General features: G+C 32.0%; 2 protein-coding genes across 5 annotated transcripts; one reads left to right on the top strand and one right to left on the bottom strand.

The window, feature by feature from the left end:
• Positions 1-1,667: 1,667 nt before the first annotated feature.
• On the top strand, positions 1,668-2,560 carry LOC135132703 (uncharacterized). The gene is made up of 3 exons (XM_064060879.1): positions 1,668-1,793; positions 1,883-2,133; positions 2,198-2,560. Exons 1-3 carry the CDS (start codon positions 1,742-1,744, stop codon positions 2,384-2,386), a joined length of 492 nt encoding a protein of 163 aa, XP_063916949.1. The 5' UTR covers positions 1,668-1,741; the 3' UTR covers positions 2,387-2,560.
• A 2,054-nt stretch (positions 2,561-4,614) lies between these two features.
• LOC135132679 (BTB/POZ domain-containing protein 9-like) lies at positions 4,615-20,540 on the bottom strand. Of its 4 annotated transcripts, none has more exons than XM_064060849.1 (8): positions 20,333-20,540; positions 20,214-20,273; positions 20,092-20,158; positions 19,774-20,030; positions 19,459-19,720; positions 19,211-19,400; positions 18,994-19,147; positions 4,615-4,866 (listed from the first exon to the last, which is right to left on the bottom strand). In XM_064060849.1, the coding sequence occupies exons 1-8, from the start codon at positions 20,474-20,476 to the stop codon at positions 4,669-4,671; spliced, it is 1,332 nt and encodes a 443-aa protein (XP_063916919.1). In that variant the 5' UTR covers positions 20,477-20,540; the 3' UTR covers positions 4,615-4,668. The 4 variants fall into 4 exon arrangements, with proteins under 4 accessions (XP_063916919.1, XP_063916921.1, XP_063916922.1 ...); XM_064060850.1 differs by lacking the exon at positions 4,615-4,866 and adding an exon at positions 11,084-11,173; XM_064060851.1 differs by lacking the exon at positions 18,994-19,147 and having other exon boundaries at positions 4,634-4,866.
• Positions 20,541-20,737: the final 197 nt, after the last annotated feature.

Raw genomic sequence — 20,737 nt, 5'->3', positions numbered from 1 at the left:
GAGATAGAGGCCCACTTCAGAGAATTTTTAAAAGAAATTGAATGTTTCTAAGAAACTTTCAAGTTAAAATTGTGCACTAAGTATTTACTAATTTTTAGTGTAATATCATTAGTCGAAGTATACCTATACAATATCTGGCCCGCGAGATCTTCTGATTTTATTCTGCAGACTTTTTTGATGACCCTGTTTAAAGAACACTATTTATCGAACGCGTGAAGATTTTGGAGGAATTAGTAAGGTTGAGAGTAACAGAAGAAATGAACGATATAAAGAATAAAGCAGAGATCTTGAGACACGTGTGAAATTAATTAATCCTGTAGTAATTTTCCTTGTAACTATGCAGTTATTTTCTAAAAATGTTATTAAAAAGTGTCCGTTATTTGTGCTTTTACATTTGTCATTTATTAGTGTAGTTTGATCACCCACATGCTAAATCCTTTCCAACGTACTTTAACAAGCAGGTCTTCAAAAAATTGACCAATAATGGGCAGACAGATAACGTTGTACATATTTTTTTTCAAGATGAAAAATAAAAAAAAAGTTCTAAAACCTAGTTCTCGAGAAGAGGAATGGTACAAACATAAAAAAAATTATCTGCTGTTGTTGATGAACAGTGTTATTCTGACTATTCCATGTATATAGGTTAAACACCAATCATAATTGAAATGCAGTGTGGGCTTTGGCGGCAAGCCACAGTAACTCGGCATCCCCATTGGGTCAAAAAACGGTGTTTTCAACCTGACAAACCATAGTTACGATCATGTAAACAAATTAATTTTTTGACATTATTAAAAAATGGGTTCATTATGGGTTCATTTGCCAACAATTCTTTCGTAGAAAGTGAATTAAAAATATTCAACAAAATTGTTTATAATTATTGTGCTTTAGTACAAACTGGAATAGTCTCTTGTAAAATACAATGACCGACAAAAAAAATCGGCCACCCTGAAAAATTTAGCAAAACCACTTTAAAAATTATGAATTTACCTAATGATCGTTATTTTATTAAAGAACCATTCACTATTGACACACATGTTGTACAAATTAGCAAAAAAAGAAGACATATAAACGCAGAATTAAATTTAGTTTAATAAAATACCAGAAACAGACCAAGTACGATATTTTCTTAAATAAAACAGTAAGGAAGCTGTTGTTGTAAACAGTGTTTTTCATCATTTGATTATAAGTTTGGCAGTTAATAAAAGCTTACCAGTGAAAATAATGCCGTTAATTCTTACAGACGTCTCTCAAATTGTCGCTCCGTTTCTGTTAGTTTGCTAAATTTAATTTAGTTCTGCATTTATTTGTCTTCTTTTTTTTGCTAATTTATACATCATTTGTCAATAGTGAATGGTTCTTTAATAAAATAACGATCACTAGTTAAAATAATAATTTTTAAAGTTTGAGTTTAAAGTGGCTGGTTTTTTTTGCCGGTCAGTGTACAATTCGTAGGATGAATATGTTTATAACTCAGACTTTTATTAGCTAAACTCAATTTGTGTTGCGATGGAAATACCACGAGTTGGGCAGCAACGAGTGGTAATTCCTGAGACCAACACAAATTGAGTTTGGTTAATATATAAATCGTCTGAATTATCACAAATATTCATCCTACTCATGGTATTACTATTGAATGCAGTGATTATTACAAATCTTATTAATGTTTGACCTTTATAGGGTATTTCCCACAGAACCAGTGCACATTTTATAGCCGCATCTTGAAGTTAACTGAAGTGTCGCCATGAAAATTCTCACAGTTTTTCTGGTTGTTATGTTTTTCACTTTCAGTGAAGGTGTGTATAGTACAAAAATGAGTTCTTTTTTCATTATTATTGTTCAAAGCAGTGTCAATAAACTCTTAATTTTTTTCGTTTTTTTATAGCTTTAAAAAATTATAAAGGCACAGAAATTCAAAAATGTCTAAACTGTCTTTGCCATGCCAGGACGGGTTGTTACAGCCGCTTCAATTGCGCCAGCTACTCAGTTAATATTGATTATTGGAAATTTGCAAAAAGTCCTGTTGTTGACATAGATGATGAACCCGAGACAGAACAAAGTTACAAGAAGTGTATGCGCAACGAAAATTGCATTCTAACTACAATTGACCAATACGCAGACGCCGTTGGACACATGGTACGTAATTTAATTTATGCTAAATTACTAAACTAGACAGCATTTTTACATCAACATATTACAGGACTGTAACTGTGATGGTGCGTTTGACTGTAAAGACAGGTTTGCTATTCATTTATTTGGATTAAATTGTACTAATCCGAAATTCGAGAAGTGGTACGTAGATAGATTCAACACTTGCGCAAAAGAAGTTGGTGTGAATACCATGTTGGAAAACGAAGGATTCGACGGATGTACACCAGAAGTTGTTTAATTTGGGAAGGTTATAATTGTTATAAACATTTTCATTCATGTTTTTTTTTTAAGCTTATTGTAACTTTTTTAACTGCTTTGACAATGACTATTACAGTTTATAATACCTAATTAACTATTAGTTTTATGGAAGAAATTTTTATATATGAAACATTAGAATTAATAAAAATATGACCATACGAACGGTTAGTATTACATCCTCACGAAGATGATAATGTGATATTTATTTTGTGTAATTACTTTATTACTTCTGGAGCGTAAGGTAAGGAAGTATAGTAATCGACTCCATTGAACGACTGGCTACTTCATAAACCCTAGAGTACGAAAATCATCTATTTCTGTCTGTCTGTCGTCTTCCGTCTGTACGAATTTTTATTAGACAGATAATTTCCGAAACTACTAGACTGTTTGTTGTCAAATTTTGTATGTATTGTAATAGCTTTAAATGTAAAAAATATAAATCATCTAAATCACGAGATAACACGAACTGCGATATTTTTAATAGAATGGTTCAATTACATTATAAAAACATTTGTTATTATATAATATTGGATCGGTAACAGAGGTAATTACAATCAGCTCGCAGCCCAGATTTAATGTCCTTGATTTATTATTACGGCGATATATAAAAGATTTTGGCGTATTTGCGATCCTTGCCTAATTTAGAAGAATAAACAAACTAAATTGAAAATGTTTTATCGTTTTTAACGTGCGATATGCTTAAATGAATTAAATGTTTTTGAAACCAAATACCAATTATTGTAAAAAAAAAACTGCTAGTACTTTATTTTAGTCAATTTTACTAATTTTATTTTTATATTTATAACTTTGATTTCTCTCCAAAATCCACTAAAAATATGTACGTCGAAAGTTAATAAAAGAACATAGCTTGTGTACTGAACTAAATTAAGCTTCCCATTTCAAGCTAAAAGCTATGGCGTTTACAGAATTTCAATATCTTTATCTATTCTCAAGATATTAGGTGGCGAAGTTTTATATGGGTCACTGTAGATACAGGGTGAGTCACTAAGCGCGCTTTCCTATATCATTATTCCTTAGAAATAGAAAAAAGTCAAAGCCCATAGTTGTACGGTTCTTCTAGGACTATACTCTAAAAGTGACTGTTCTATTTTAAAGGCACAACTTAGTTTTTTTTTTTATGAAACCTCCTACATATGTATGTTTACATATTTTGATTGACCTCTTCTTGACTTCTTAGGCAGTTTATTTATGAAATTCCTATGCAACGTTGCCACGTCATTCCCATTTTTTTTAAATCTTTTAGGGAGTTCACGAAAAAAATCGCAGTAGGTTTATCTTCAAAATTCTTGTACAATATTTTGTAGATAGATAAGTAAAGTTGCGTGCTATGTTCTAGTATAAATGAAATTAAATTTTTGTCTACAGAGTGTTCATAACAAAATTTTCGATTACTACAATTTCTATATATCGATATTTCAGTTTTTTTTTATTTTTATATATTTTATTACCGCTTCTTATTTCATTTTTTGTTTTTTCTCTTTTTTGAAGTATTTTCTGTACTTAAAGTTGATAATTGCTGCGATTTTTTAGATTTAATTGCTACCGCAACCAAGGGCGTCCCTTTATTTATTTTTCTACAAAACATTGTAACACCGATTTTAAAAATAACTAAGTATATTGCTATTTTTGTAGCTTCATCCTATTTTGTTTTTGTCTGTTTTAACACTTCTATCAAAATAATAATATGTCAATGTAATTCAATTTAAACCTTGTTAATCAGTTATTCTCTTTCCTGTGAATATGTTTGTCAACATTTTTTGCATATCAATCTAATCGTGGGAAAATATATACGACTCCAAATTTACCAGATCACATGTTATAGGTTATTAATATTATTTGCGGAAATTTTGATCTAGAAAGTCAACAACACTTACTTCATTTACGGATTCTTTTGAATAATTCCACGTTACCACAGTAGACAAGAGCTATTTTTTTTAATATTCCAAAAAATAAAAGTACGCATCCTTGCATTGAAATTGGGAATATCTGAAGACTAGGTATGGTTCAGTATCCAGTTGGCGGGCAATAATTTTTAAGACAGTCTTAAGTATATCTTTACGTGATTTTCATGTGTTCTGATATAGTGTAGGTTCTATCGGAAATAATTATAGAAACAGAAAATTTAAACATAAGTAAGTATATATAAACAGTTATTCTATTAAAGTAATTTAATGTTATACGATAGAATACAATAACTTCACTCAGAATCAAACAAATAATAATAATAATTTAAACTACCCTCTACTTGACAAAATTATTTTTCAAACTAATGCATATTCCAGGTCTCCATCCAGTAGCCGTCAAATTTTCTCCGGTGCAAATATCATACCTTCTAGTTGCCGCTCTTGTAAAAATACTGTCCACCTCTTTTGCAGCTTTTCCGTACTTATGAACAGCAAGGTGGTCTTTGCAGTCAATGGTGCCGTCGCAGTTAATATCCTAAAAAACGTTACAAATTACTTATCGAAAATTTGATGTACTTGTTTCATTTTTACACCCGTAAATGCAATGGTTTCCTTCGTGTACTGATCAATTGTTGTCAATACGCACTCATCATTTTGTATGCATTTTGAAAATGCGATGTTGTCATCGTCATTGGCAGTGTCTACAACTGGTGATCCAGCTTCCAACCAATAATTTAAATCAATGGTTTTTTTAGCACAATTTGTTAAACTAAAGCAGGCACTCACTGCGTTGCAGATACATCTGATGCATTTTTCTCTTTCGGGTTCTAAAGTTTCTTTAGCAGTTACACAAGTGAAGAAAATTATGAAAAGTATTGTCGACATATTTTAACTTAACTATCTAATTTAATTTGGTACTTATCTTTTTTATTTTCTAATCACAATCGATGTTTGACCTTTACATAAATAGTGTAATAGTGTAATGCGATATTATATTACTTATTAGTTGGGAAGTTTGTGTTTTATCAACGCTGGAATTACGTTACGCAAATGTAACTGACCTGACAAAAAAATATCTTGTAACTGGTAGATGCATTTAAACAAACTTCAAGGTTAAATATATACAACTAACTCAATTTGATTCAGTAATTGGTACTGCATTAAATAGTTTACGACGGGTTTTTCATGAATGAAGAACAGGAGATGCGTCAGTGAGATAATTATATTTTGGGGAAACACTACGGCAACAGGTTTTTATTTTATGTAAACTAGCAAAAAATTGTATGCGTGAATTGGTTAAAAAAGTTAAACTATAGGTTTCCGTCAATTTGTCTTCCGTACAAGTGGTTATCCCCGAATTAAAAAAATTATGAGGTTATCTTAAAATCTTGTTAAATAAATTGCACTTGAAATTTACAGTGTAACATACTCCTTTACCTGTGGTTTAATAGTGTGGGAATATTCTTGATCTTACGTGTCTAAATTACCGCAAAAAAATAAAACTAGTATAAAGTTTTATACGTTGTTTCAGCAGCTATTGGTTATAATTATAAAACATTGTCTAATATTTTTTGCATACACCTTTTAGAGAAAAGCAGAGGTAAAAACTATTCAAATACTATTTAACGATATCTCAAAAAATTTGTGAATGATGCTTTTCATTTTTTTATGAAATCTAATTTCCTTGAAATTTAAGGAAAACAACGATAGTTTTGCTATTATTGTTGCTGCGTTAAACGTTTTCGAATTAATAGTATATTTGTTAGTGAGAAAACAGTAGTTAAGTCATCGCTGAATTGAACCCTACATGAAAGATGCACCGTCATGCGTCACCACACGTGTTCGTTTACTCATGCTTTAATAATTTACCCGGATCATTACTCTGACATACACAGACCAAAAAAATCTGCAGAACAAAATTTTACAGTTTGTCCAACAAATTGCCGACACTTGCCAAGATATACTAACTTGATTTAGTGATTAAAGTCTATCCCCTCCAAAAATTGATGATGATGTTATGGAAAAAATTACCTATTCAATACGTTTTTATTTTAGGACATACTATACTTTGTTTTGAGTTTTTTAATCCAAATTTTTATTGGAAAAATGTTTTCATGCCGACAAGGTTTTGCTGTTGACTTAAGGAATAACCTCCTTAAATAAACAATGAAAGTTAAGCCTTAGAATAGACTGATTTTATTTTTAAAAGTAAAGTTGCTTGTGTTGGGATCATTTTTTTAAATTTATGTCTGCTTTTATTAATTAGTGATCATTTAGCTGATGGTAAATTTTTCGCTGCTCAAATGATCATAGCTTGGTAACAACTTACTCTAATTTTTAAAGCTCAGTAAAAAAATTAACTACTTGTATAGAATAAATGTCAATTCCACCACATTTATTCTTTTTATTGTCTTTTGTTAGAAAAATTCAACAATTTTTTTTTATTTTGTTTTATGTGAAAATACAGTATTTCAGTAATGGGCAAAAATCACCAAGTTGATGTTTGTGAACAGTAAATATCGGTGCTGACGATTTCTGTTTGAAGTTTCTAAAGCAAACACTTGATGGCGCCACCTCCTCCAAAGCAATAATTTTTCATAAATTGGAGGGATGAAAGAAATGATTATATTCTATTTACTTTAATTTAATAATTGCTTAATGTTGCAAATGTTGTAATCAGTTTAATTCTGTTTGTACTTCTATATTAAAAAGAATATATGTATTTGTGAACGCGGTTCGCTTCACAAAGAAACTTTATCATCAGCTGTAAATTAATGGAGAAACTCGTGTGTGAAATAAATTAGTCATATGATATCCTAAGGTCAGTTTAAAAATAAGCTCTACTAACTGTTGTCCACGGATCATACTTCTACTCAGTGAAATTGTTGTTAATTTTGCAGACGATTTTAATGAATTTTTGGTTAGTGGGAAATTGGTGTATTTTTTTACTTCCAAGCAAAGATCACTTCAGTAAAATGATGTAGGAGTATCTAAATAACTGGTTATTATGGTATGGATGTCTTTTATTTACAAAGATAAGTGCATCCAACTTCATCGAATACAACTAAATACCTACAAGTGATTATAAAAGCAAATAAGCTTTTGATAAGGAGTATTTAATTATACATTACATTTGTTTTATGTACAAGTACATAGTTAAAAAAACTGTAAATAAAGGAATTGCAAGTAATATCAAAAGAAAAGGTACCGCTTTAATTCAAGAACAAACAGTACAATTATAGGAGTATTAACGAAATACATTTAAAATAAGATTTATAAACGTCGCCAGCAATTTTTTAGTATAAAAAGTTGCCAAATTAACTAAAAAATACATATATAAATTCTAAACACAACAATAATCATAATTGTTTGAAACAATCTGTATAAGTAATTTTAAATACATATAAACTAATTCCAAAAAGTGAGAATACGTGAATTACAGCTACTGACGCGATAATTTCTAAAACAGTGTTATTATCGAGTCAACAAACAACGTGATAGATGACAGACAAACAAATGAAAAAATAAAACCTCAGTTCTCATATGCTCTGGCGGCATGCGAAAGCTCCAAAAAAGTAACTGCTTCTATCGAATTTTCAAGGTTAAAAACCCATAGCGTTATTTTTATGTTCACTAAAATGTTATGACGTGATTATGAGGGTGTGGACGGCATAATAGCAGGGTTAGTGACGATTGTAAAGTTACCGGTTAATTTTCGGTGAAAATATAGGGGTTGTAACTTGAAAATCTCAACCCCACAGAAAACAAAAGACAAAAAATTATTGGAACATTGTCCATGACTAGCAGAGTCACTGGCGGTAAATTTGGGAAGCACAAATTTTTTCACTATACGTATGCTTGAAAATTGTTGCTGTCATATCTTCAGGATAATCAGTTCGCGATTCTACCTGCCATTGATACAGTGTTATTTAGGGTTTGTTTACACAGATATTACCGTTTTTAATATCATACAATAATAAAATTTTACTAGATATTAAAGTAATCTTCAAAGTAAATATTTTCGTGTTAATAAGAAGATCATTTGTGGTGGAGGCGCCGGGTGCTGAGTTTTTACGGTATTGACATGCAGAACAACAGTAATTGTTGAGTGGCTGTGACTACTCAGAAAAATATTCATCAATATATTCATCATATACCGGGACTATTAATGATTGAAGAAAATTTCTTGGGTCGGTATACTTGTGTAGGTGTTAGAACTCGTCCTTGACATGTGTCTATCTTTGATTTATTTCTTTAGCTTAGAATCCTGGAAGTTTTGTTATTTGCGTTGTTTGCAAGAAGATGAACATCCATTTTCTAAAGTTAATATCATTCTTGGCATTTTTTTATTTATTTGACGATATTTAAAAATTACTAATTTGAATAATCATCTCATAAATAAAATTTCACAAAATTACGGACAAAATAAATGTTACAAAAAAGTCTATAGATATCAAATCGGATGACTTGCTGGATCACAAACCTACGCCTATTTTTCCAAAAAAAATCATTGTAGTCTGACTTTATGGAAGATGGTATAATTATGTTGTAAGTAACCCCTTGTCAGTTTAATGTTCTCAAGATTGTGTTTATAAATTGTTTCATAAAAGGCCTTTGTTATCTCTGAGCGTTAATTGTTGCATCAGATCTCTTGATATTGCCACCCAAATGCTAGTTTTAACTGGATACACTGGTACTTAAATAAAATTATGGGAATTTCGTGTCGATCAGGTTCTGTAATTTCGTGACTTTATGAACCCTGAAAGGTGGACCCACGCCTCATCGGAAAAAAGTGATCTAAGGTTAATTAGACAGAACTTCCCTCGCCCCTGCGGAATGGTGGAACATATGCATACGTCAGCCTTATCTCTTTTTTTTTTACTCAAGCATCTGAAGAACCTTTCGTGAGCCCAATAGGCGCTAGCCTCCGCTCAAAGAATAATAATAATAATAAATGCAGCTTTTTCGAAAATCATAGAATTTAAATTTGTGAAGAGTGGTTGTTATGTACTATGTGTCTAAAGAACAAGACGGATTAAACAATAAAAAAATATGTAGTAATAACAAAAAATTTGGAGATATATTCGTAAACCACAAGTATAGGAGTGTATTATTTCACTAAATTTAGATAATCTTAATTACACAATAGGTATAGTGATTAGTGCATGGAGAAGAAGGGAGATGAAGTGGAATACTGTAAGAGTCTGTAGAAAGTATCGTTTCAGTTTTTCGAAGTGCTGCCACCATCGACCCCGTAACGTCCAAAAAGTTCCGAGGTGGACCCTCGATGGTACCTTTTCTCCGCTAGCCAGAAAAGGTACCATACAACCGCTGCCCGTTCTAACACGACCGCTGCGTGATCCTCTTTTTGCATACCGTACCCTTTTCAGCGTCACCGCCTCCCCAGGAACTGCTGCAGCCCCGTCCAGAAAACAGCCGCCGCCAGGAAAGTTACAGGACGACTTTAATCTGGTCTGCAAGTTTTTTCCCTTAGTTGATTTTCTTATTTAGATTTTATAATGGTGGCAAAGATAATAATAATCGGATCTTTTTGATTTTCACCGGTATATTATTTGTATTTTGTGCGGCTGCTCACGAGACCCATTGGAGATCCATTTCTTCGGCCAGAATACCCCAGGTGGTTCTTCTCCGGAGAGGGAGTCTCAAAGTTTCATTGACACGACAAAAATACGGAAAATCGATTTGGAAAAGGTTAGGTGAATAAGTACATTGTCAGTTGGAACCTATTTATTGGGATAAGCGAGGAACAGAACCACGTAGATTTTGTTCTACAATATGACTAGCGTTGTCAACATCTGGTATAGCAACAGTACGTTGACCGGTCGATTTTTCTTTTCCAACATCACTCGTGCTTAGAAATTGTTCGAACATTCTATTATCGGTCTAACGGTAGGGCATTATTAATATTTCTTTCTAGTTTTATAGAGGTAGGAAAAGTATTTCTATAAGAAGTGTTCAAAGTGGCTTCATTTTGCTGCGGACGTTGTCACATTTATTAAAATTTGGTTATGGCTGTCTTTTGGACAGCCGATGAATTGTCGTCGATCATCACAACGAGGCGCAAAATTCACGAAATCTCAAGGCCAATTTGAACTAGTACTATCTTTTATAAATATCCTGTAGTTAAAATAGTATTTTATTAACATCTAGTTTATGACTACGTGTTGAGTTTTTAGCCAAAATGTCCAGATTTTTGGAAAAAAAATCAAAATTATAGAACAACATTTTGCAATTTAATTTTGAATCTGCAAATGGAATGCTTTGAAAGCTTGTAGATGTTTTAAAGTTATGATAAGCATGGTAAATTTTTTATCAAAATATATAAACTTCTCCCCTCCAAAAAATTGGTGACGTCAGCTCAAAAGTTTGCCGAATAAACCCTATCTAAAATGTACAAAATATTATGAGTCCGTACTTGTGATTTATTATTGCATTCATGTTTTGTATTGATCAAATTATGAACGAGTCACCACATTTTCTGGAAAATAAGAAAATACAAACGTCTTTATTTAATAAAAATTATAATAATGATATTCAGAACATTTTAGTCGATTGTAGTTTACTAAGTATTTAATAGTTTTAATTCTCTGTTTTGGGGGGACGAACTCATTCCAATCGTACTAATTTCTACGTGACATTCTTCCGATGTATAAACATACACGCTTTCAAGTTGTTTTTCTTATCGAAGATAACCTAAGGACGTACAGCAATGGAGGCCATTGGACTATTTGGTACTTTCATATTTTCTGGATATTTCATAACCCCTAGACAAGGCCATAGCTAGGGAGAGGCTAGGGGATGATGCTGAACCTTCCTTAGACCTAGACAAGTTATAATTAACGAAATGTGAATTACAATTCGAAAATCAAAATAAAAGTGTTTTATTCAATAAGCGGTTGTCAGAGCAATAAAAAAGTCTGGACCGTCGGCATTGTGATCCGGTTATTACAATTCGTAGAAAACATCTTTTACTTTAGTTTCTCTATTTCACTCTCACGTTCACAGCTTGACAAGCGTTATCGCTATTTGTTTTAAATTACGAGTAATACGTCTCTGCAATAATGTGGATGACATCAACACAAAATTTTGTAATAGAAAAACTCACTTGTAACAAACGGTTAGCACGTTTCTTTACCTTTACTCGAACATTAGATACATATTTTTATTTTAGCCTATAATGGTTGCCATAAAAAACAATAAAATTAGCAAAATCAATTTTTTTAATTTTTCGGAATTTAACAAGCTGTACTTTATGTGCGAGGGAAGTTCTGTCTTCGACCCATTTTTTTATAACAACTTAACAATGTAAGTTCAGCAACGTATGTTTTTATGACAATTTGTTCTACAGAAGTTCACACGAAAGTAGTCGTAGTATTTCATATTTTTATTCGTCTACATCTTAACATCTTATTTAAGAAAATTAAAAATATTAGTAAGAAAGATGTCATATTTTTACTGTTATTTTTGCTCAAACATATTAAAACTTGCACATGTAAATAGTACAGAAATTATATTTTGAGGTTACTGACTTTGGGCTTGCACTGTATGAATCATTATTTATCCTGTATTTTATTTTGACTAAAATTAAATTTTATTGAAATGAGCAAGATTTGTGAAGCTCTTTTTGAAATCTCATTAAACAGAGATATTTCATATTAATTAATCAATTTCATCTATATACAGGGATGCCTATGAAAAATTAATACCTTCAAGAAAATATTGCTATGATGAATGACCACACTAGAATTATGTTTCATCCCGATCACAATTAGCTCCGACCTAGCACAAACCTCATAAAGTTCCTTAATTAGCTTTTTAGTTTAATAAATAATTAACGTGCACTTGATGAATTTTCAAAGTTTTATCTTGTTAACTCTTCATTTGCTTTACGACGTTCTTCTCCAAGTTGAACTTTATTTAATTACGAGTCGTTATAAGTCGGGCAGAGCTTTAAGCCTCGGTCAATTCCGCCGGTTGACGTAACGGCCAAACAACAAAGTCTCTTCAAGGTACATCTGGGTGACTTATGGTCCATTAAGCCCAAAGCTCGTTTACTTGAGCATTCATAACGAGGAAAGCGACGGCGCTTAACCCCCCTCTTTACCTGAAGACCGAGAAAAGCTTATGAACCAGTAAAACATCGCGGGAGGGGTATTAAATTATACACCACGTAATAATGAGAGCAATTAGGACACTTCACGCCGCCATTCCTGGAAGAATTACGAATAATCCACACGCCGAGGCCGCTGGTTTTGGCCTCCAGCGAGTTAAGCTAGAATACGTGAGACTATAGTGAAAGCCTAGACTCCTTTGTGTTTAATTGTAAACAATCCAATGCTCGGCGCAGTTCTAGTCGAATGCGGTTTGGAAACTCCGGGGATTTCCCATTTCTATACATGTGTATTAGGGAACAAGAGAATTCATACCGTTATAACCAAAAATCGTACTCAACTCGTGCAGACTATGTGAGAACGCAGATGTTTCAAATTTTCATTTGTTGTACAACAGGCAATGCAGTGGAGTTAATGCTACAAATGACGAAAGCGTAATTAAAAACTTTTTGTTCGTGAAACATTTGTAACAACACTATGAATAGGCAAAAGATCGTGCAAGACTGTGAAATAACATTTAAATTATTCGTTTGTGGTGACGAGAAGTCACATTCATTTGGAACAGGGTTTAACATGGACTGCTAAATAAGTGACTTTTGTTTGGCTTGCTTTATTTCATAAAACAAGTGTTCTTTGCAGGTTATTTTTAGTGCTTTAGTTCTTAGTGAATACTAACAAATTACACATTAATGCAATTACATGTACAATACCATCAGAAAATATCAAATTAGTTACTAATACTGGCTGTATTTTGCATTTTCAAACATAATAGAATTTTATTTGTACACTTCATTTTCTTAAATAAGTATGCATTTTTTTACTTATTTTATAAAACATCATAATAGGCTTGTGCTCCATTTCTGTTTAATAATAATAAAAACGTTGATGTAAAGTTAAGTAGACAGAACTTCCCTCACCTCTGAAGTATATTCGAACAAATACAGTTTCCTCGAAAAATAAAAAAAATGTTTTATAACTTTTATTTATTTTTTTTACCCTTACAAGTTAAAATAAATATGTGTGTGGACACTGTTAAAGTACTGGTAAAAAAGCAATGTTATGATGTAAACAGCGATTTCAATAATTTTGTGTTTTCAACAGAAAAGAGGCGACTAAAATTATTAACTAAGCTGCAATGGAGCAAAACGTTGTGGATATTACTTTGGATACGTAGTTGCTATTACGAAAATCCGTATTTTATTATTATTAAATATAGGCACGTGCAACGTTACTATATTCTCAGATTTTCGACTCTTGATTTAAGCAATAAAAAATCTTGTGTATGAGTCAATCGAACCAGCGATCTTCACGTTAATCATTCAACATTTTTACAGCACGACTACAGAGTTACATAGAGAAGAAAAAAAGTGCATCGATTGTTAATTCGGAAGACCTTTTCCCGTACCTGTAATCGTCTAAGAAATCTCGGTTCTTCGAAAAATTATAAAATTTGATTTTGAGGAACTGTATTTGTGATAATGATAATTGATAAATTCTAAACATTGAAAATATAAATGATACCAGTAACAGTTAAGAAACACAAGGCCCATAAAAGAATCGAACGCGCCTGTAAGCACTGCGCTATTAAATATTTTTGTGTGTACTATACTTATATTAGTGTAAGAAGTTGTTACACAATTTTGATTTTGTTTGTGAACATTTGGAAGCCTCGGGGAAAACTTCAAGGCGGATTCATAAACTACAAATACAGAAATTACGTTATTTTGTAAAATTTAAATTCTGCCTGATAAGAAAAGGAGCGTCATCACATTGTTGGTGGGGGTTATTAGGCCCATTTTGGTTAACGTTTAATAAATCAGCACCATGTTTCTAAAGTACCTACATATCAAAATTCAGAGCAATCAGTCAAGTAGTTTCAGAGTTTATGTATCTGATAAAAATCGACACAGACAGATATAAATCGGAGATGTACTTTATCTACATTAGGGGTAATGAAATGTTAAGACAACATTACCGTATTACCATAATTCCTTAGCTTACGCTCATCAAGTAAAAAGACTTTTCTGCCTCACAAGACAGAATAATACGGTTGCAAACAAAGAAGAGGAAAAATTAGCAAATTGCTTAAGAACGAAAAAAAAATAGCAATGATTCAGCTTTACAAGCAGATTGAACGTGTTTAAAAGAACCTGAACAAAAGGAATGCACCTGAAGTACAAGTCCAAAAATTCCTTTTGTTTGAGAAATTATAAAAATACTGATTTTGCGATTTTTGTTTTTGATAACCTCTATAAACTAAAAAACCAGCGGCGTAAATAACACCAGCGTAACCCCTGCATTGTGGGGACGCAAATTCCAAGGGGATGCGATCTGTAAATGTATGCACCATGTAAAATATATTTAAAACAGATAACCAAAAGAAAAAATGTCTTCTTAGTAATAATAACGTGCTTAACTTCGAATGTTTATGTTTACACCTTGCGTGTATTGTTCAATATTTTATTTGTTTCTCACTTGTAAATAACTATTATAAATTTATTAAAAACTCTAGAAGGTCCAATATTTGAAGAAACATTGTATGAGCTTTAGACGTATTGCCTTGGAAAAACACGTCAGCATGGCACTTGCATTTACTATGTTGTCTAATTCTGTCATTTAGATTTTTCGATTTATCGTTTTCGATCTATTGAAATGAGTGTGGCGCAAGCTATATTACTGAGGAAGCAGCAATTGTGAGTGAAAGTTTACCTGAATCAATTTTGGCTGTCATTTCAACTTATAATAGTTTAAAATGTTTAAAATACATGGCGGTATGAGCACCAACAGGGCTGTAAAAATTTTACTGGCAGTCAGTAACATTTTTTACAGGCTATAGCCAGTTAAGTGACATTTTCATATTGAATACAGTGACTTGGTAAATTGATGTTTACAAGTGAGGAACAAGTAAAATTATTAATTAAGCGGCAGTCTTCAAAAACATCCAAGCAAGTCGTTGATTTTTTATGTTATTGGAGAATAAATACGAAGTACTCAGATCTCCAATATAAAAAATTCTCAGACTTCGGAAAGCTAAGTCAATGAGGTAAGGTATGAAATATGAATTTGGACAACAGTTCGAATCTTTGTTAAAACTTAGGTAGCATTTTTAGTAAATATAAAGATGTTTTTAGCGAGCAAAAAATTATTACTACATTGAAATTTTTTCTTTATGCTGTGGTTACCAAATTTGAATTAAAATTTCGCTCTGAAAGAAAAAACAGCGGCTTGAAATCGCATTTGAATAATTTGAATCAAAAAAAGAAATTCATTAAGAAAATCGTTAAACATAGGCAACCATGTGCACGTTTAGTTCTTTTCTGGCAGCTGTTAGTTCTCCTAGGGAATTTCTGGGGAGTATCTAGTGCGAGAGTTGGTAGAAGTTGACTTGCTTGGTAGAGGGGAGAGATGCGTCGTTCTGTGGCGTCACTGTTCTTTCTTTGGTGTGAGTGAAAGGACGCGGTAAGGAAGCTATATTAAGTTTAGTTGGTTTGGTAGTTAATAAAAGGGGAAAGCCTTTGTTTAACGGAAATAAATCGAACCGATTGCGATGGATGCTAGGGTTTTCCCCAATACGTGTAGCGAATTCTTGCGGTTTTTTCCAAGCAGAAATATGCGAAGTTTTATTGTTTGTAAATCCACAATTCATGTTAGGATTTTAATCGTTAGCTAGTTTTAACACAATTTAACGGTCCTGAGATTGTCCAGATAAAGCACTTGTTAGGAGATTTCATAAAATTCACTTAGTCAGGACTTATCTTTTGTTTATCAAGTTATAAATAAACAAGGTTTATTGATGCTTATACTTACGTGTTACATTATGACACTTCTTAATTGCTCACACAAGATTGCTAATAGTTCATTTACTGTAGTTAAATTAATCTAACGTTGTCCCACTCTGGGAAAAGACCGTGGAAAGTGAGGTAGACCCCATAATATCGCGGACTTAGGTACGGGAGGGATTAAATTTTCCCCTTAAGCAGTTACTATCGTTATCGTCATCAACTCATCGAGACATATTTATTTTCTCATAGGGTTGGAAATTATACCAACTAGAAGCATTTCTCGCGACGCTGGATGTGGACATTTAAGTTGAAAATGTCTGCAAGATTTCGAAGTATTCAGTTTTGTAATTCATTTATGATTTAATCAATAAAATAAATTGACTCAGTCATTAATTTTTTTGACACATCCTGTTTATGCAAATTTAAAAAATATTAATGCAGTGGTAAATGACAAGTATAGACTCATCGCATTTTGTACATTTTAGATAGTTGACGTCATCAATTTTTGGAGGGGATAAGTAAATATATTTTGATTAAGAATTTATCATGCTTACCGTAACTTCAAAACATCTACAAGATTTCAAAGCATTCGATTTTGCTGATTCAAAATTAAAATATGTTGTTTTATGATTTTGATTTATTTTCCAAAAATCTGGACGTTTCGGATAAAAACTCAACACGGAATCATAAATTACATATGTAGATTCACTATGTTATTTAATACAATTTAAAACTCATTTACTATGTACTTTTGAAGTGACGTCATCACATTATAGGTGGAAATGATTAGACAAATTTTGGTTCGTGTTTTACCATCTGCATGATATTCGTAATATAAATGCAAAATTTGAGAACAATCGGCCAAGTACTTTCGGAGATTATGTGTCTAATAAAAATCCGGGTCGGCAGACAGACGGACAGACAGACAGACAGACAGAAACAGGAGAACTATTTCTTCGTACTGTAGAGGTCATGAAAGGTCGAGAAAACGTCAAAGTAGAGAGTCGATTGCTTACGCTCTGGAAGTAAAAAGTAAAGTTCAATTCGGCACCGAATTTTATAACATTCAAATCATTTTAATATATCTATATACAAAATTTGACAACAATCGGTTTAGCAGTTTCGGAGATTACATGTCTAATAAAAATGGATACAAATACCAAACAGACAGAAAGACAGACGGAAACGGGAGACTACTTTTTTCGTAGTCTAGGTGTCATGAAACTTCGCGAAAATATAACAGTGGCCATTCGTCCGATGGACTTGGCTTACGCTCGGGAAGTAAAAAAGAAAAACCATAGTTCTCTGTTTTGTGTAATAATAGTCAGACGACGAACAAACTGATACCAATTTGATATAATCATAGTTCCGTATTTGTTTTGAAGTTGTTTGTTTTTACTTTTAATCTGATCATCGACTTCCAAATTATCAAAACCAAACACCTAACTATGTTTAACTTAAAATAGAAATGTAGAAATGTCGGTAAATATCAAAGACTGCTATGAAATTATACTGTTGGTTGCGTTTTGAATTTTTCAGGCGTGAATAACTCTGTATCAACATTTAGTTATTTAGATACAATTAAAGGAATAGTATATAATTAATGTCGAAATGATTTTTGTTTCTTAATAATTCTCTTATTTTTGAAAATTTTGAAAACACAAACGTCAAATTTTATTTTGAAAAAAATAAAATTGGCAATGGCCCCCTTATTACCAAACAGAGAAGGTATTATATATTTATAAAAACAACTAAAATGGTCGAGCAGAGCCCTGTAACACAAATCCAAACGTCATTTTATTTGTTATATACTTTTTTAAAAATTTTTGAAACAATTACTACTTTTGGATAAAATTTTTGATATTAAATATTTAGGTACTTTCGCATTTCAGAACGATGACAGCATTTTGGTCCTGTTTTTGTTTAGTTGCTGCTTGACAAAAAGAAACCCGTATGAATAAAATACACCTTGCTTTCTTTATGATACGTAACATATCGTGACAAATTTAAAGATTGCTAATAAATCTTTAATTTACTTAGTTTTCTTTTTATTTAGTCAAACAAAAGCTTCCCCGTACTATTAGATCCAGCATCCACCTATTTCTATTTTTCTAACTGAAGTAAAAATATTTGCATTTTCAGTTATTTGTACGTATTTCATCTTACTTAAGGCTGGCGTCTGGTTCGGTTTAGCCCTATACTAAATACATTGAAAACATCGTCGCGGTTTCCGGAGTTGCATTTTAAAAATATGAGATATATCGCTTTAAAAAAATTATATTTCGAATTAACAAACTTCAGTCCAGGGGACCTCCATATTTATATTCATATCTAGTATGCAGTTTTTACAAAAAAAAATTATAAAGTTGAACAACTTTTACATCACATTTTAACCGGCACATTGATGCATTTTTTGACGAAGTGCTGAAGTTTTTTGCATTCTGAGATAGGAGGTCTCCTGGGGAAAAGTGTCAGCTTTCTTTTGATACCATTTATAATATTAAAAAACCCACGACTGAGGTAAATAACTCGCGAAAAGTCAAAATCTATTGAAACGAGAAATCGGCATTAAACGAGCTGTGATGCGGTAGCAGAATGCAGGTTTACTTAGATTCTGACTTAGTTGGAGATTTCAGTATTTTAAAAATGCAATTCCGGACACTACGACGATGTTTTCAATGTATTTAGTATTGGGCGAAACCGAACCAGACGCCACCCTTAAGGTCTAGTTAAATTATTAATATTTACCGGTCTGGTTACGTTTACTCGAATGTATCTAGCCTTTTGTTGATCAAAATACAAGTTTTGCGTATGGTAACACCAGTATTCGCTGTAATCTATAACTTTTTGCCAGTTATGTAAATCAGTCGAAACTTCAATGTAGTAACGACAACGGTAGCTTCTGCACATATTGACAAAACACCTCAAAAAATTATTGAACAAACTTAGAGTTGACGGCACTTACTCCTTTATAAACATTGTTATGTTATTGAAGAATTTTACCACACCAAGATCAATAGTGATACCGTTTTCATCGTTCGTGTGGTGATAAGCACCATCTTTGCAATTTTCAGGCTCTTCAAACAACATGTTGGTATTCATTCCAGAAATCACTTTAACATTATATTCTGCTGTAGCAAGATTTTTATCTTTTACTAAAAAACATACAGGTCTATATTTCTGATTTGGTAATTAAACAGTCTTTGTACTTACACTGTCCAGCAAAGCGTAGTTCTTCGTGTGTGCTTTTATTTTGAATCGTTGCAAGAAGATTCAGCAGTTTTTCATTATCTACAACTTTAGACGGCCAAACAACATTTAAGATTTCATTTTGCGTTAAGCAAGAAAACCGAACACATTCAATAACCAAGTTATCTACATCTTTGTTAATTTTGCACCAGTTCGCCGCTATATTAAAAACGTCAATTTCTTTAACCAGAAACGCATCCCTTTTCAATAATTTAACCATAGATTTCTGAAACATGCTATTAAGTATATGTTTATATGCAGTTAGTGTAGAGATGTTACTTGGGTAAGGCTATTTAAAAAATCATATTCTAACGTTTGTGAAACATGTTCATCGATAAAAGTATGACATTTTTGTCTTAATTCGTCCATGTCGTGTGCATTGGCCACGTTTAGAAAGAAACAAACATTCGACGAATTCAGAATAACATTGATTTTTTCATATATACTTTTTTCCAGTGTTTTTAATGAATATTCGTTTGCTAGTTCCAATATATCGGATATATGATTTTTATCGAATGATGCAATCACAACTGATCCTGCCACAAATTTAACACCACAATGTATTCGGGATATTTAGTTAAAATGTTGGCTAACTACCTGTATAAATGTAATACACTATTTCTTCAAACGCTTTTGAAGGTACATCAACTAATTTAATCTCGGTCTGAAAACAGTTTATGAATAATAAATTGATAATTTTCCCATAGACATTTGCTTACTTGTTTTGGGTCTTGCATTAAAAGGGTCTCAAAATATTTGCACCTAGCAGCGAGAACAATCTGAAAATTGAAACTTTCCTTAGAAGTTGATCTTTTTCGCAAACGAATGGAAAACTTACTTTGTGCGCATGAATTGTTTTATCGGATAGGATTATCTGAATGTCGGAAAACGTGTCCTTCAAATAATAAGGTGACATATCTTCGTAAATTTTCGAAGAATCAGTAATAATTAGCTTTTGTTGCGGTTCTTCTTCGTTTGCCATTTTGATTGGATAAAGTCTAAAAATGTCAACTAAAAAATATTTTAATAGTGGCAGAAACAAGGTTTCTGTTACAATTGAAACTTGATTACTGATTAGATTTCGATATTTGGTGTTACACTTTCGAACTATCTATGCTGATTAATAGATTTACTATCATGCTGATAAAGAAATACTGTTTTTATCAGATAATGATCTTTATTTATCAACTGCTGTTAAAAATCAGTCTTAGTTCACTACATCTCCTAACAGACCCGTTAAAAA

This window comes from Zophobas morio, unplaced genomic scaffold (assembly GCF_036711695.1).
Source record: "Zophobas morio isolate AGI-343-1 ecotype UQ-CSIRO unplaced genomic scaffold, CSIRO_AGI_Zmor_V1 ptg000021l, whole genome shotgun sequence".
Taxonomy (NCBI): Eukaryota; Metazoa; Arthropoda; class Insecta; order Coleoptera; family Tenebrionidae; genus Zophobas; species Zophobas morio.
Note: the sequence above shows the minus strand (reverse complement) of the source record. Positions and strands in the feature narration are given on the sequence as shown.